This window comes from Bos mutus, chromosome 5 (assembly GCF_027580195.1).
Source record: "Bos mutus isolate GX-2022 chromosome 5, NWIPB_WYAK_1.1, whole genome shotgun sequence".
In the NCBI taxonomy this organism is placed as follows: domain Eukaryota; kingdom Metazoa; phylum Chordata; class Mammalia; order Artiodactyla; family Bovidae; genus Bos; species Bos mutus.
The window spans coordinates 24,621,031-24,636,644 of NC_091621.1; the positions used below are offsets into that span (position 1 = coordinate 24,621,031).

The 15,614-nt window shown below is 39.2% G+C and overlaps 1 protein-coding gene across 1 annotated transcript in view; it reads left to right on the forward strand.

Moving 5' to 3' along the window:
• HMGA2 (high mobility group AT-hook 2) overlaps window positions 1-13,737 on the forward strand; it is a 144,475-nt gene extending 130,738 nt beyond the window's left edge. The window contains exons 4-5 of the mRNA XM_070370548.1: window positions 455-487; window positions 13,584-13,737. Coding sequence (XP_070226649.1) covers window positions 455-487; window positions 13,584-13,631 — 81 coding nt within the window. The 3' untranslated portion in view covers window positions 13,632-13,737. The remainder of the gene's footprint in view (window positions 1-454; window positions 488-13,583) is intronic.
• The last annotated feature ends 1,877 nt before the right edge of the window (window positions 13,738-15,614 follow it).

Here is a 15,614-nt window from a genome sequence, read left to right on the forward strand (position 1 = left end):
GGTGATAATGGACAGGTTTCTTTCCCAAGAGGTGAAATCTTCTAAAATTGGATAGTGGTGATATTTATACTACCTTCAGACTATACTGAAAAGCTTAGATGTATACACTTCATATGGGTGACTTTTATGGTATATAAATTATATCCCAATAAAGCTGAGTTTTTTTAAACAAAATTGTAACAAATTAAGCCCTTTCACTTCCTAAGTTTTGTGATATGCTAGTTAAAAGAAAGTGAATAGAATAGCAAGTTTCTTTAGATGTAACTGCTATGGATTACAGACCTTAGTTGGGAATTGTTTTAAACATCCTTTAACCTGAAAGAAACCATTTGAACTTTGAAGAAACTTTCGTCTTCGCAAACAAGTATCAATATTTAAAACATGTATACTTAATTATTCTCATTGTGTGTGTTTCTTTTTAAATTATAACAATTTTTTTTTTTTTCTTTCTCAGCCACAACAAGTTGTTCAGAAGAAGCCTGCTCAGGTAAGAGACAGTCATTGTGATTTTTTCTCCCAATTAATGTAAAAAGTAAGACAGAAAAATTATGACCCCAAATAACCTTTATTTAGTCTTTCTCTAGTTTTGATTATGTCAGCATTGTAGTGTTCTTGAAAACTGGTTGTATCCTTCAGACATAGTCAAGAATAAATAGTCTGAGGTTTTCAAAAATTCTGAAAGACGTCAAGACCTAAAGTATACAAAGCAAATAAAAATACTTCTAAAAATAAACCCTTTTAGTGCCTCATATAAAACAAATGCTTAATCTTCTGAGGTGTTTCGCCCATACTTAAACATCAAATTTTGTCATTTCCTTCTAACGATCCACATCCCATTGACTCAATACAGGACTTAATAGCTGCAAAGTATATCATGATCCATGACTAGAAACATATTTGTTCATTGACTTATTCCCCCCAAAGAAGAATTGGAAATTGAAAACTTTTTATACTAATTTTGCTATTGATGAACCCTCCGATCTTAGCTGAATGAGTCTCTGAAGTCTTTGGCAACATCAAAATTAGGAACCGTCTTTATGGTTCCTCTTGTTCCAATTATAATCTGTACTTAGAAGCATAAGAATCATGTTTATTGAGAAAGTATGTCTTGAATAATAAAATATAAAAATGTCTTGCTGTTCTCCCTTTTGGGGTTGAAAGAGATGCACAGGAGACCTAGGTGTATCATGCAAAACCTACCTAAGTAAATTATTAAGCAGTATCACAGGTTACCAAGTTCTTTGTTGATCTTTCATATAATTTATCTGTAGGATCTTTTCCCTAGAGTTCTCTAAAACTGTACCTCTCACCCTGTTCTCTTGAGACAGTGTTGGTTTGCACGGGAAAGACAATCTCCTGTATCTACTATTCTTTGCAAATGCAGCTTGAAAGAGAATTGAAGCTTCTAATCAAATATAAACATACAGGAAAAATGTATCTGAATAATTACACACGTGCTTTAAAATAAAAACAGAGTTTCCATGAAAAAAAAAATTGTAATCATAGCTGTTCCCTTTCCTAAAAGCCAAGAGCGGTAGGGGACACTAAAAATAAGCACACGATGTTTCTAAGCAATATTAAACAGAGCAAAATATAAACAAAAACTTGACATTTTTAAGTAGGAGATCCCAAATATATTATCCTCTCATCCTTCATTAGTAGGGAAATCAAGAGAAAATGAATTTATAATTCTGTGCATTGGGGTCAAAGTATATTGCAGTGTTCACTGTTACATCATGGGCTGTGAATGACAGGTTCATCATCTTAGGTGGTCTGTTAAAGCTTTGATTCAGTCTCTATTCTTGGGGTTGTAGGGGAGATAAGGCAAACAAAAACACAGTCACTGCATATGAGAAATGTGTAATCTAGTTCAGAGGTTCTTAGCCTTGGCTGCATATTGGAATCAACTACAGATACTATTAATATAATTATGTATATCCAGTTGTATATATTAATATACGCAGTTGACCCTTGAACAACATGGGTTTTAACTCTGATGGTCAACTTAAATGGGGATTTTTTTTTCACTAACTACTACAGTACCACAGGATCCATAGTTGGTTTAATTGGTGGATGCAAAATCACAGATATGGAGTGAGGACCAACTATAGGACTTGAGTATCTAAGGAAAATCCTGGAATCAGCCCACCTCGGATACTGAAAAACAGACAACTATAAATGTGTGTACATCCTGAACCCTACCCAGTGCTGTATGCTGGAGCCAGCCCTTGTGAGGCAGTTGTATCTCTTCCAGACTCTGTATTTAGTGATGTCAAGTAGGTGACTTGAAATCCATTTTGGTGGGAGTAGTTACACCATGAAAATTGATATATACTACAAGTCAGGACTTTATTTTATGGGAGAGGCAAGTTGTTGAACTTTTACCTGCATACCACTGGCCCCCACCCTTCAGCGATACTGATTATTTGGTCTGGAAACACACGCATTAGTATTTTATGAACTCCTCAAGTGAGTAACGTAGAGCCATGGATGAAGATACCCAGTGAACACATTTGAGAAGACATTTGAATATTTGTTGAGCAAATGAATGCGCAATGAGAGTCTATATGAGGCACAGCGTGATACAGATGAATGAGTGGGATGCCCTGTGTCGCCTAAGGGGGATGATCCTCGGAAGAATTTTGATCTTGTTATTGTTGAGTTGCAGAAGGGAAAATGAAGACATAGATTATTCTTTAGGGAAAGAATAGAAGATATTTTAGATGAGATGAATGGCATATTCAAAAGTAAAGAGGCAGAGACAGGTAAATCACTGGTGGAGGTTATCCACATGGCTGAAACTGATTACAAATTGGGCAATAATACACCAAGAAATGATGTAAGTGACATCAGACATTTTTGTCCCAAGAGAATCAGGAATATCAAAGAAATCACAGATGGATTGGGTTGGTCCTCACTGATCAGTCTTGCTGTCTTACAGACCATGTTCCAGATTTGCCCTTGAAAAGAGAGTTTAGACTCAGAAAAAAAGAACATGGGCTCACTGGGCTTCCTAATCTATATTGTCTTAAGGACACAGTGATGAATTATATAAACATGGAGACTACACAGAAGTTTGTGGAGGATAATGTAAATTTTACAGCACATTCAAAAGAATCTCTTTCTTTTCCATCTGTTTCTGTCAAAATACCCTCCTGGATGGCTTTAACATGTGGCAGTCTGGATTAACTCAGGCTTGTATCCTTTCTATCCACACTACTTTGAGGGGTTACATTCAGATCCTGTTTTGAGGTCACAAAAATTTTAGGACAATTAAATATTTTACATCCAAGAAAAGAACTCAGCAGTGTATAAGGTGGCCTAGGTTTTGCTTTCTGGCCCTGTCAATGGATGAATTAATCTCTCTAGTCCCTATATATCCATCTATGAACTGGGAAAATAACAGTGCATCTTTATGTACTCCAAAAGACATTTTAAGAGTTGTATAAATTCCAGGGAATATTATTACATTCTGACTTATTTTTGGATGCTTGGCTTTTCATTTCTAGAGATTTGTATTCTCAAAAATACCCAATGTCTAATTAGTTCAAAACTACTATCTTTTTTTTACCTTAAGTGTTTTCACTGCATCTTTTTAAAATAAAGGATTTTTTTAACAAAGGGAAAATTTTATGGTGATTTCTACATATTATCATTAGGACTAAAGCACTTGCCTTGAATGTAATTCCATGTGTATGGAGTTACAAAGACTGTCATCTACAGTATCTAATGCCATCAAATGCTTGTTGTCATTGTTCAGTCACTAAGTCATGTCCAAGTCTTTGCGACCCCATGGACTGCAGCACAGCAGGCTTCCCTGTCCTTCACTATCTCCTGGAGTTTGCTCAAACTCAAGTGCATTGAGTTGGTGATGCCATCCAACCATCTCATCTGCTGTCACCCCCTTCTCCTCCTGCCCTCATTTTCCCAACATCAGGGTCCTTTCCAATGAGTCAGCCCTTCACATTAGGTAGCCAAAGCATTGGAGCTTCAGCTTCAGCATCAGTCCTTCCAATGAATATTCGGGGTTGATTTCTTTTAGGATTGAGTGGTTTGATCTTCTTTCAGTCTAAGGGACTCTCAAGAGTCTTCTCAAGCCACAGTTCAAAAGCATCAATTCTTTGGCGCTCAGCCTTCCTCATGGTCCGACTCTCACATACGTGCGTGACTAGTGGAAAAACCATGGCTTTGACTAGAGGGACCTTTGGTGGAAAAATGATGTCTCTGTTTTTTAATATGCTGACTAGGTTTGTCATAGCTTTTCTTCCAAAGAGCAAACATCTTTTAATTTCCTGGCTGCAATTACCATCCGCAGTGAGTTTGGAGCCCAAGAAACAAATGTCACTGTTTCTACTTTTTCCTATCTATTTGCCATGAAGTGATGGGACCAGATGCCATGACTTAGTTTTTTTCATGTTGAGTTTTAAGCTTTTTCACTCTCCTCTTTCACTGTCATCAAGATACTCTTTAGTTCGTCTTCGCTTTCTACCATTAGAGTAGTATTATCTGCATATCTGAGATTGTTGATTTTTTTCCTGGCAATCTTGATTCTAGCTTGTTATTCATCCAGCCCAGCATTTCACATGATGTACTCTGTGTTTCAAGTTAAATAAACAGGCTGACAATATACAACCTTGTCGTACTCCTTCCCAATTTTGAACCAGTCCGTTGTTCGTGTCCGATTCTAACTGTTGCTTCTTCTTAAATTTCCTCAGAACTTTGAGGATGCAACTTTTTGAAAATGGATTAAAGAAAGTCATAATTCATTCCAAGGAGCCAAATTCAGAATTAGGCTAAATCTCAGAATTTAGATGTGCATATGTGTATATAAGTACGTACATCAAGAGAGGAATAAAAATTTAAGGAAAACCATTCTGCAGAGGTGTGCTTGGGAAGTCCACCAGGTGCCATCAGCTGCAAACCTCAATGTGTGTCACGTAACCCTGATGGGAAAGTTAATAACCTTAAAAATCTAAAGGGGAAAATCTCTAATATTTAACATTAAATTTATAAGTTCCAAAACCAGTGAAAACTAAGCTTACTAGAGAATTCTATATTTTCATTTAAAGTGATAAAGTAAGAAGTTAGCTAATTTCCTAGTTTTTTAGCCATTGATTGCTAAAAAAGCAGTTGATTTCTCAACCACACGGATTACATTCTCAATTTGAGTAGGAAATTGGTACGTTTTGTTGCTGCTGTTGTTCTTTTTATAAAAGAAACCTTATAAGATATAGGGTTATTATTATTGATAGAGAGGGCTTTGCTTCTCAAGTGTTAATTTTCATAAGAAGAAAAATCTCACTCCATCTCAGAGTTCTAAAAAGATTTTGTTGATTTATTAGCTATCTTATTGTTTCTTGATTTCCGCCTTTTAAAATTTTAAACTGAAATTAGAAGTGAGTCCTTATATATAATTCAGATTATTTTTTTCTCACGTGAGCCCTACTCAGAAAGTAAAAACAGCTTTAAACAATCCTAAGTTCTCCTTCCTTTCAACCCAGTTTCCTCATTGTTGTAGCGCCCTGGCAAGCTACACCTCTAGCAATTAAGACAGGTAGAAACCTGCTCCTTTTCAGCTTCCCGGTGAGAGAACTGGAAAGTTTTCAGTTTCTAAGAGACTGGAAACAAAGCTTTCTGTTTCGAAACAGAGCTTTTACCTGAGAGTAACATCATTTGTGGGTGGTGTGTGTTGGGGCAAAGAAATCTAAGCCTTGGTTATCATGGGATTTTCCCCCCCTTAAAAAAAAAAAAAGAAGTTGAATGCTTTTACAGAGACTTCAAGGGCAGTTTTAAGGATGTTTATATTTCAGACAACCTAAACATTGTTTGGAGCAAAATGAGAGATTTCACTTTGGGACAAGCAGGTTGATGAATTGCAGTCAGCATCTTGTTCTCAAAGAAGGCATTTTTACTGGGGGCTTTTAGTCTAGACATACAAAGGAGGAAGGAGGAAAAAGGGAGAGTTCTCTAACACTCATCTTTTACGTGGTATCTTGGCCAGTGCAGTAAATAGTTCATCATAAATCAGACTTGCAAAAAAGAGTCACTCTCTACTCACTCAGGGAGAATAGTGATTTATGCTGCTTAAGTCATAAAGAGTACTGATTTATTTGTTTTCCAACTTATGCTCTTTCAAGCTGGTGAAACAGTTTGTGGGCCAGTAAATGTTCGGTACCGACTGGCAAAACATAAAGAATTATATCAAAGCCCACCTCGAGTGGGACTGTTTTGTGTATAGGAAATACATTTTTGATTTAACCTCTGACCTCTGACATTGCAAAGGTCAAGGAAAAAGAAGAGATCCAAGTAGAAGGCAGCATTTAACTCTTATAATAAAGTAGCTCAAGGAGATACAGCACATGGGTAGGGCAGAGGAAGCATATCAAAATGATCATCAACTGTAAACATATGAAGTCATTAGCTTAGTTTTAATAAAGGAATATTGGCAAGATGAAGTCAGCTGTTTCTTAGCATGGGATGTCTTACAGAGATGACATAAACATCTAACAGAAGTGAAAGAACATTACTCAGTTTGGGGCACAACATAAAACTCCAAAAGGCAAAATATAGTGTTTCTGAACTTGACAGAGTTCCTATAAGAGTTTTTTTTTTTTTTTTAATATGATTGCCTTTAACTGTGTGGTAAAGCCTGTGGATTAGGCTAAAATTAAATGGCCATGTCTGTCTGCTTTCCTTTGCATATTGCAGTGCTTTTCCTATGCATTTTGATGTGAGTTATATAAAAAGCTATTATTTATTCAATATGTAAGATTTCTTCTTACTATCCAAACCCAAATTAATATGAATAAATAATAACTGGCTTTAAAACACTGTCTTTCTAAGAAAATCCTTAATGTTTGAATAGAAGTATGTTGGTTTGTCCAAGAAACTTTTTTAACTTTGAGGGAATGTTTGCTGGACACGGAAATGTTTCTATTGAAGAATTATTTAACTTACTGTTATTATTGATATTTTAATAATCATCTTCAAAAGTCCTTGTCTCAGGATAATAAACAATGTTTGGTGCAATAATGATTAAAACTCAGAAATGTTGTTTCCTGGCAACAAATACAAATTATGAACAATTTTATATACATAGAAAACAAAGAGAAAATGTTTCTGCTAATCTGAGCCATCAATAAACACATCCTGAATAAAACCATTAAGCAGCCTTTAATCTATCCATTTTAAAACTACTTTGTAAAAAGAAGAACATTCCTCAATAGTTTTGGAAATGTTGAAATGAATTTCCTTTTCCTGAGTGGTTCCTTCATATAAAAATCTTTTTGTTGCATCTTTAACTATTTTTTAAACATGATATTCCTTCAGTAAGAATTAGAAACTGCCGGACACAGGAGCCTGGAAGGCTACAGTCCATAGGGGCGCAAAGAGCCGGGCACAACTGAAGCAACTTGGGAGGTATACGTGGAAAACTGATGAAGTTTGTGATCCTCAGAAATCATGACTTGCAGGATCCTGAAATCTGCAGTTAATGAGTGTGAAAGTCGCTCAGTCGTATCCGACTCTTGCAATTCCATGGACTATACAGTCCGTGGAATTCTCTAGGCCAGAATACTGGAGTGGGTAGCCTTTCCCTTCTCCAGGGGATCTTCCCGACCCAGGACTCGAACCGGGGTCTCCTCCATTGCAGGCAGATTTTTACCAGCTGAGCCACAAAGGAAGCCCCCCAAATTTGCATTTAGTTTATATATAAAATGAATTGTCTATCTGAAAAATGTGATTCCCTTCTGAATATATTTTTAAATAGTCTTCCATCCCAGAAAAGAATTCGTAGTATCCCAGAGATGAATGTTACCTCTCTTTGCAGTATTTTCAGGGATGAAACTCTGATCAGAGGCATGCCCAAGACAAACAGCAGTGTGTTAAAATCTAAGATGTCATATTTTGTTTTCTTTGGGAGGCATTCTTTAGTAACAGGTTTTTTTCCCTTTCTTTCACAGCTATCTATCATTGAACTACAGATAAAGAAATAAACACAAAATGAGTGGCTATAATGACTCATCATAGCTCCACACTGTAGTCTTACAGAATTTTTACTCTTTTTTCAAAGTTTTCCCATTTCGTTGTCACATTTTTTTCTCACACCCTGCTGATGGGTATTATCATTATTGTGTGACACAGTGAGAACCAGGCACAAGTTATACACACATTAATGCTAGGGCTGGTGCCCGTGTTCATTGATCTCTAGGATCAACCTTCTTTACCTCAAACATCCTCCAGTAAGACCTTAAAAGGCTCCCCCGGTGGCTCAGTGGTAAAGAATCCACCTGCAATGCAGGAGACGGGTCAATCCGTGAGTCAGGAAGATTCCCTGGAGAAGGAAATGACAACCCACTCCAGTATCTTGCCTGAGAAACCCCATGGACAGAGGAGCCTGGGGGGCTACAGTCCATAGTGTTGAAAAGAGGCAGACACGACTGAGCACCTGAACACACAATAAGATCTTAAAACTGACTTTTATTAAGTTGATGGTAACACATGCAAGGTAGACGCTTGTATATTTTTACATACATAAGACTAAAATTAATAAAAAGATAAGGTACCATAAATATCCCAACTTCTAAAGCATCCTTTTGAAAAACATTTCCACCAGAATGCCTTGCACTTGCCAGATCATAGGGTTTATATAGGTTCCATTGAACATGTTTTTTAAAAATGTGATATAAAGTTTTCCTAGTTGAAGGAAATAATCACTTTCCATGAAGTTAAACAGCCCCAATCCATTTTAAATTAAAATATCTGACCAAGAGATAGAAAATGTCCGATTTGTGGTCTCATGGGTCACTTAGCTGCAGATGGAACTTGAAAACTTGGTTTCTGGTCTCTGCTGCAGAGGAGGGGAACCCATAATTTTTGTTCTAGCAGGACTGGCTTGAGATATTCACGAACATGAAAAACTCTTGAGTGTGTCATTCCAAGTCCTTAAGGAACTGAACATACTAAGATGACAAAAAGAATGTCACTAAACCATAACTACTCTCTCTAGAAGACTAGGTATTGTTTGGTTTACTAGCAACATAGCTTAAATTACAGATGCATTTGTAGCCTGTAGCACTTTCTAATAAGAGAGTCACAGAATTCTTTGCAACCATGGGGGAAACAAATAAGGGTTTATTAGGCGACATGGACTTCTGTGACTAGCCCTCCTTACTACACACAAAGAGGGGCATGATGATGACAGCACCCCTATAATTTGCAGGGAGAGTATTTCCATTTCTCAGTTCCATTGAAAATTCGCTGGCCTCCTTTCCACTGCAGATCTTCTGTTTAGTCTGCATCTGAAAATTAAACCCAGAGCTTCGGCTCTTGCCTTAAACCTTCCTCCAGTGCACACCCTCACCCTTGCCTGTGGTGGTAAGACCTATGGTTAAACGCCTAAGACATTGAAAAATTCCATCCAGCATGAGGGGATCAGGATGTATATTGGGATGTCTTCTTCCTCCTTTTGAATCAGTGAGCAAAAGTGCATCCAAGGGTATATGCCAAATGCATCATGCTGAACAAAATCAAAAGAATGGGGAGAGGTGAGAACTGTCTTTCTAGGTTTTAGTGGGTTTTTTCCCCCAAGCGTAATGAAAGCAATGAAAGAGTTACACTTATTAAATTCCTTTTGGGGGGCACAAAAGAAAAACTTTAGGCAAAATGAGTGCAATTTTTCCAGCAGTCATAATAAAAATATAGTTCTCCAACTCTGCCTACTTTCTTCTCCCTCTCTTCAGTTTTCTGCCAAAAAAATCCACGTGTTTCACCCCGTGTGGTGCAGCCTCAGTGGTCTTTGTAAGGTAACTGAGTGGATGGCTGGGGGCTGTTCAGTGTTTAGAGGCCTTAGTGGCTGGTGCTCATAAAAATGTCACTGTGCACTTTCACTTTGAAAAGTCCTTTTATCCTACATTCCTGAAGCGCCATTCCAACAGTAAGCCTCCTTGACCAGACTGCGGCTGCCTGGCTTTCCCACCTCGCCAACTAGCCCCTAATGAGATGTGGAGAGTGCTTGGCGACAGTCTTTCAACGACTCAGTATTGCCTCAGAGCTGCTGTTGGGGGGCTACCCAAGCTCAAAGATCCTTTGGCCATATGTAGCAAACATAATACCTCAAGTTCCAATCTATTGCCTACAGCAAATGGCAGTGTCTTTTAAGTTACTTAGGATTGAATCTCAGGGGTTACTACCAGCTACTCTGCTGTGAAAATAAGATTCCTGGGGGATGTCAGGACCAGATGCATCTTCCTTTCGTCACTGGTTCCTGTCTGTCCACTCTTTGCACCACAGAAGGGCCCTGTGTGAAGTCTGGTCAGCAGCTGAACATGGATTTTCTGACCCCATCCTTTTTTTTTGGCTATACTGGGTGTCCGTTGCTTAGCTCAGGCTTTCTCTACTTGTGGCAAGCATGGGCTCCTCTAGTTGCAGTGTGAGGGCTTCTCATTGTGGCGGCTTCTCTTGTTGCAGAACACTGGCTCTGAGACACACAGGCTTCAGTAGTTATGACACACAGGCTCAGGAGTTGTGAGTCTAGAGCTTGGGCTCAGTAGTTGCTCCGAAGCATGTGGAATCTCCCTGGACTAGGGATTGAACCCATGTACCCTGTATTGGCAGGCGGATTCTTATCCACTGTGCCACCGGGGAAGTCTTCTGACTCCATCATCATGCATCCACGACCCAGATGGTTCTTGAGAAGGAAAGCAAGAACTCTTCTCTCCCAGCCTTACTTTGCAATCTGCTATTGAATCACCTGCCCCAATTCAGTCAATGAACTGTGGAACCAAAAAGAAAAAAAAAAATTGAAGATTTTTCTTCTCTTAATTACACACATACTTTCTGTCACAGCAAAAGGCCAGGTTACTGGAAGGGTGAGAACTGGGGTTTGCAGAGGTGAGAGCTGCCACCTTTCACGTGCACCTCCAACATGATCCCCTTGGCAGCCGTGTCATCCTTTAGAGGTTGGCCAGTCAGGGCTATGCCAAGAAGAGGGAACTCTCCACAGACCAAACACTTGTGAAAACCTTCATCCTGAGCATGTGAGAGCTACATGACCTCCCAAGGTTTGACCCAGTGAGGCTCCCACCCTCTGGCATCCTGGTTAGAAAGCCAGTACTAGCAGAGGCATTTCATTGTCCATGGAAATAAAACAACTCTCCGTCTTGTGTTAAGAACCATTAAGTAAAGGAAACAATATGAGGATGAGGGACTGTCATTTTCGGCTGAATTGTGTCTAAGGGATCTAAATAAACCACTTCCATATCAGGAGCTACAAGAGCTCAAATCAAGCAACATTTCTGGGAATGTTTTGAAAAGCTGATCACATCCCATCTACTCCAAGATCTTTGTAAGTTCATGGCCTGAAAATTCGATGTCCTTCTGGATTTGGAAGACCTTTTTCCAGATAGTCTAGAAAAATTGAGCAGTTAGGAATGGAATAATTACAGGTTGATCTGGGGCCCCAGGGGCCTTCCAACTTGACAGCCTTCTGTTAATTTGTTAACCAGGAGAAGAAGCAATCAAATCTATCTGCCAGCTTGTACGCCGTAGTCTGTTTCAGGGTAGTCACCTATGTCCATACCTCCTGTCCTAATGAGAAATGAGTCCTTTGGGGATGGTTGAAGAGTGTATCTGCCGAACAACTTAAGTGACTTTCTGGAATTTAAATATTAAATGTAAAGACAAGGTCAAAGGGCGGCTGAACATTGGCTCAACTCTTGCGTCTGTCCCCTCCCATCCTCCTTTGTGGCCAGGACTCCATACATGGAGAATCTCAGGATCCTGGCCTGTTGCCTATCAAGAGGTATAAACCTACTGCTTAAATATGTGAAGCCCAGTTTGGGCGTTGGGAGCAGAGGGGAGGTGGCTGCGAACGTTCCACGTTTCCTACATAACCCAAAGCAGACTAAACAAAACCAGTGTGAAATCTCATGACTTGATGCTGCAGTGGTTATATTTTTTAAGCTATAATCCATTCATTTGTATGTGTGTTTATTCCCAGGATTTACAGCTCCCTCAGTCTTGGGTAGAGGGAAGAGAATGTTTGAAACCTTTGGCAAAGGGTTTGCAATAAGCAGTGGCCTATTAAAGCTCAGGATACAGTGTGTGAGTGCGTGTGCATTCGTGTGAGCCTGTGAGTGCCCGTTCATGTGGGCTTTTTTTTTCCCCTCCCTTTTGCTGCTTTTACGCAAAAGCGTCACACATGGTAGCATTTAGGAGTTCCTTCACAGCTGAAGTGCTTCAAACACTAATGAATGGAAGTTTGGTCATATAATGCAGACAAGCTTTAAGGCATGCGTTACTGAATGGTGTACTGTAGTGACCTGGGAAAGGAAGAGAGGTATAAATTGTGTCAGTTAGCCACCCAGACAAAATGAAGCCATGTGGAAAATCAAATCTATTAAAGTATGAAGACTGTTATAAGCTGTTTGAAGCTGGCCGTTCCTAAAGTTTGCTGCAGGAGTAAATGTTTGCTTCTTCTCCCAGATCTTTTTCACATGCCGTCTTATGAGACAGTGTACAGCATTTGATAAAAATCATCCTGTCACTAAGGACGCTTTTATCAGAAATGTTTATTGTCTCCGCTTTACCACCCATGTCCTGAAAGGTACTGCACATTTGTTAAATAAGCAAAAGGAAAGAGAACTTTACAGCTCAAGCCGGCTTGCAGAAACTCCAACAAATTCCAGAGCCATAAGGAATCAAAAAAGGGAAAGAGAAGGGAGAATTAGATTTATGAAGAGAAGGCCCTGTAAAAACATATATATTAGATTTTCTCTGTTTGGTCAGCCCACCATTAAATGTTTGGTTGGTGTGGATTTAGTACTGAGATTGAGCTGTTAATGGCAGACTGTGGTCATTGTCTTACAATGTGCTTTAATAAATACAAGGAGGAAATCCATTTGGAAAGGAAGTGAGTCCTCAGCTCTTGCAGCCCTTTCTCAAGCTCTGCCTTCATGCTGCCTCCCTCATGGTGGTGGTGGCATCTTGGTCACACAGGAGTGCCAACACCCATCTGACTCTGCCCAAAGCCTGGCTGTCCTGGCCCTGCAGCTTTGGGTATATGAGTTCTTGTGCCTTGATTTTTTCACCTGTAGAATGGGAATAATACCAGCCAGTCCCTAAAAGCATCAAGTAAGCACCCTAAGAGCATCAGCTATGATTTCCAATATCTGCAGGACATGTTTCCTTTGTGCCTCAGGAATGGATCCCCTCCACTTGATTTGCTAGTTTTTAAAACTGATGAGTGGTGAGCCATCAGGAAAAAATTTATCCATGTCTTTTTTCCCTCTCGTTGGTGAGTAAGCTCACACGGGCCTGACATTCTCTGGATGGCAGACAATTGAATCTGCTGAGCAGCCGCCATGATGTCAAGCCTTAAGTCAACAGTGGCTAATGACGGCTCTGGGAAAAAACAACACCTTGATTCCTCAATTATGGTTTAAGAAGCCCTGGGAACGAGGGGCTTGCCAGTCATCCGCATCCTCTTTTGAAGCCAGCATAATGTGCTGTAGAAACAGGTCACTTCTGAACCATTTGTCAGAGCAGCCACACAATGTAACGGTTGTGCCCTTTGTGTGTTCCAGGAGGAGACTGAAGAGACATCCTCACAAGAGTCTGCGGAAGAGGATTAGGGGGCACCAACATTCAATTTCTACCTCAGCAGCAGTTGAATCTTTTGAAGGGAGAAGACACTGCAGTGACCACTTACTCTCTATCGCCATGGTCTTTCCACTTTCATCTGGGGTCGGGGGTGAGGGGGTGGGGCGGGGGCGGGGCGGGGGTGGGGGCGGGAGAAGTCACGTAACCTTAAAAAGGACTATATTAATCACCTTCTTTGTAATCCCTTCACAGTCCCAGGTTTAGTGAGAAACTGCTGTAAACACAGGGGACACAGTTTTAACAATGCAACTTTTAATTACTGTTTTCTTTTTCCTTAACCTACTAATAGTTTGTGGATCTGATAAGCAGGAGTGGGTGGATGAGAAAAAAACCTCTGAATCGGGTTTAGTCAATCACTGCACTGCATCCAAACCAGAAACGTGTCACCCACGTGACACTGGGCATTCCTCCAGGCCAGGCGTGGTGGGAAACACTGGCCACCTCAGACGCCACCCAGCCCGCTCAGTAGTGAAGCTTCTGTGTAGAACACCAAAGATAGGACTAGCTACTACTTCTCTCTTTTTCATATAACCTTGTAGACACTTACTTGATGATTTTTTTTTTTAATTTTTACTTTTATTTCTAAATGAGACGAAATGCTGATGTATCCGTTCATCCAGCTTAACAAACCAGAAAAGGTGATGTTCACTTTTCAAAAAGGGAAGTACGCAAACTCTGATTGCCAACTCCTTTATTTATGGATGCCACCGCATATCTGCAGGAGTAATAAATTTACTCACAGGCCTTGTTTTTTTATTTTCAGGAACCCTCATCCGGGTAGAATCTACTTCCTACAGAGCCAAATGCCATTTAGCAATAAATCACACTTGTCAGCCTCAAAGCATTTTTAAGGAACCTAGACAAGTAAAATTATCCTCTTTGTAATTTAATGAAAAGGTACAACAGAATAATGCATGAAGAATTTAACCTGGATTATGAGGTGGGAGGAGCGAAATCCAAATTTCTTTTGCTATAGTTTATACTACAATTTAAAGGACAGAAAAAAAAAAGCAGGCTCTCTCTCTCCTCTTTCTCTCTCTTCATTGTTTATCAGTTTCCGTGAAAGACCTAAATACCACTTACCTCAAATGAAGCTTATGTGTTACGTCAAGTAATACGTTTTGACATAGGATGGTTGGATGAGGTGCTTGACCTCAGCTCACCATCTCTTCATTCAAACTGCACTTTTAGCCAGAGATGCAATACAAACCCACTGCTCAATACTACCTCTGAATGTTACAATTAATTTACAGTTTAGTACTTATTACATGCTGCTATACACAAGCAATGCAAGAAAAGAAAACGCCATGGGTAGGTGATACAAATCATCTACGGTTCTTTTTTGTCCACTTATTTACAGTTAAAGAAGCAGTCTCCTTACTGTGTTTCAGCATGGCTATGTATTTTTCTATGGGATTTTTTTTTTATTAAAATTTTACAAATACTTGTTTCAGCTTCTCTGCTAGATTTTCTACAGTAACTTGAATTTTTGTTTTTAACCAAGTCGCTCCTAGGTTCTTAAGGATAATTTTCCTCCATCACACTACACATCACACAAAATTTGACTGTAATGTTTAAATATTACCTTCCAAGTTTGTACCTCACATGAATTGTTTAAGGAAATGGACTAATTGACTTGCAAAGACCTACCTCCAGACTTCAAAAGGAATGAACTTGTTACTTGCAGCCTTCATTTTTGTCAATGTTTGAAATATTTCAGACTGCAGCTAACCCTCATCAAAACTATTTTTGTAAAAGGCTTTTTTGATAGAAAGAAACACGTTTTTACATACTTTTTGCAAATAAAATAAAGCCAACCTTCAAAGAAACTTGAAGCTTTGTAGGTGAGATGCAACAAGCTCAGCTTTTGCATGATGCAATCAAAAATATGTTTTGAAGATTAGTTGACTATGAAAAAATGCTTGACAGATATTTTCATGTATTTTACACAAATG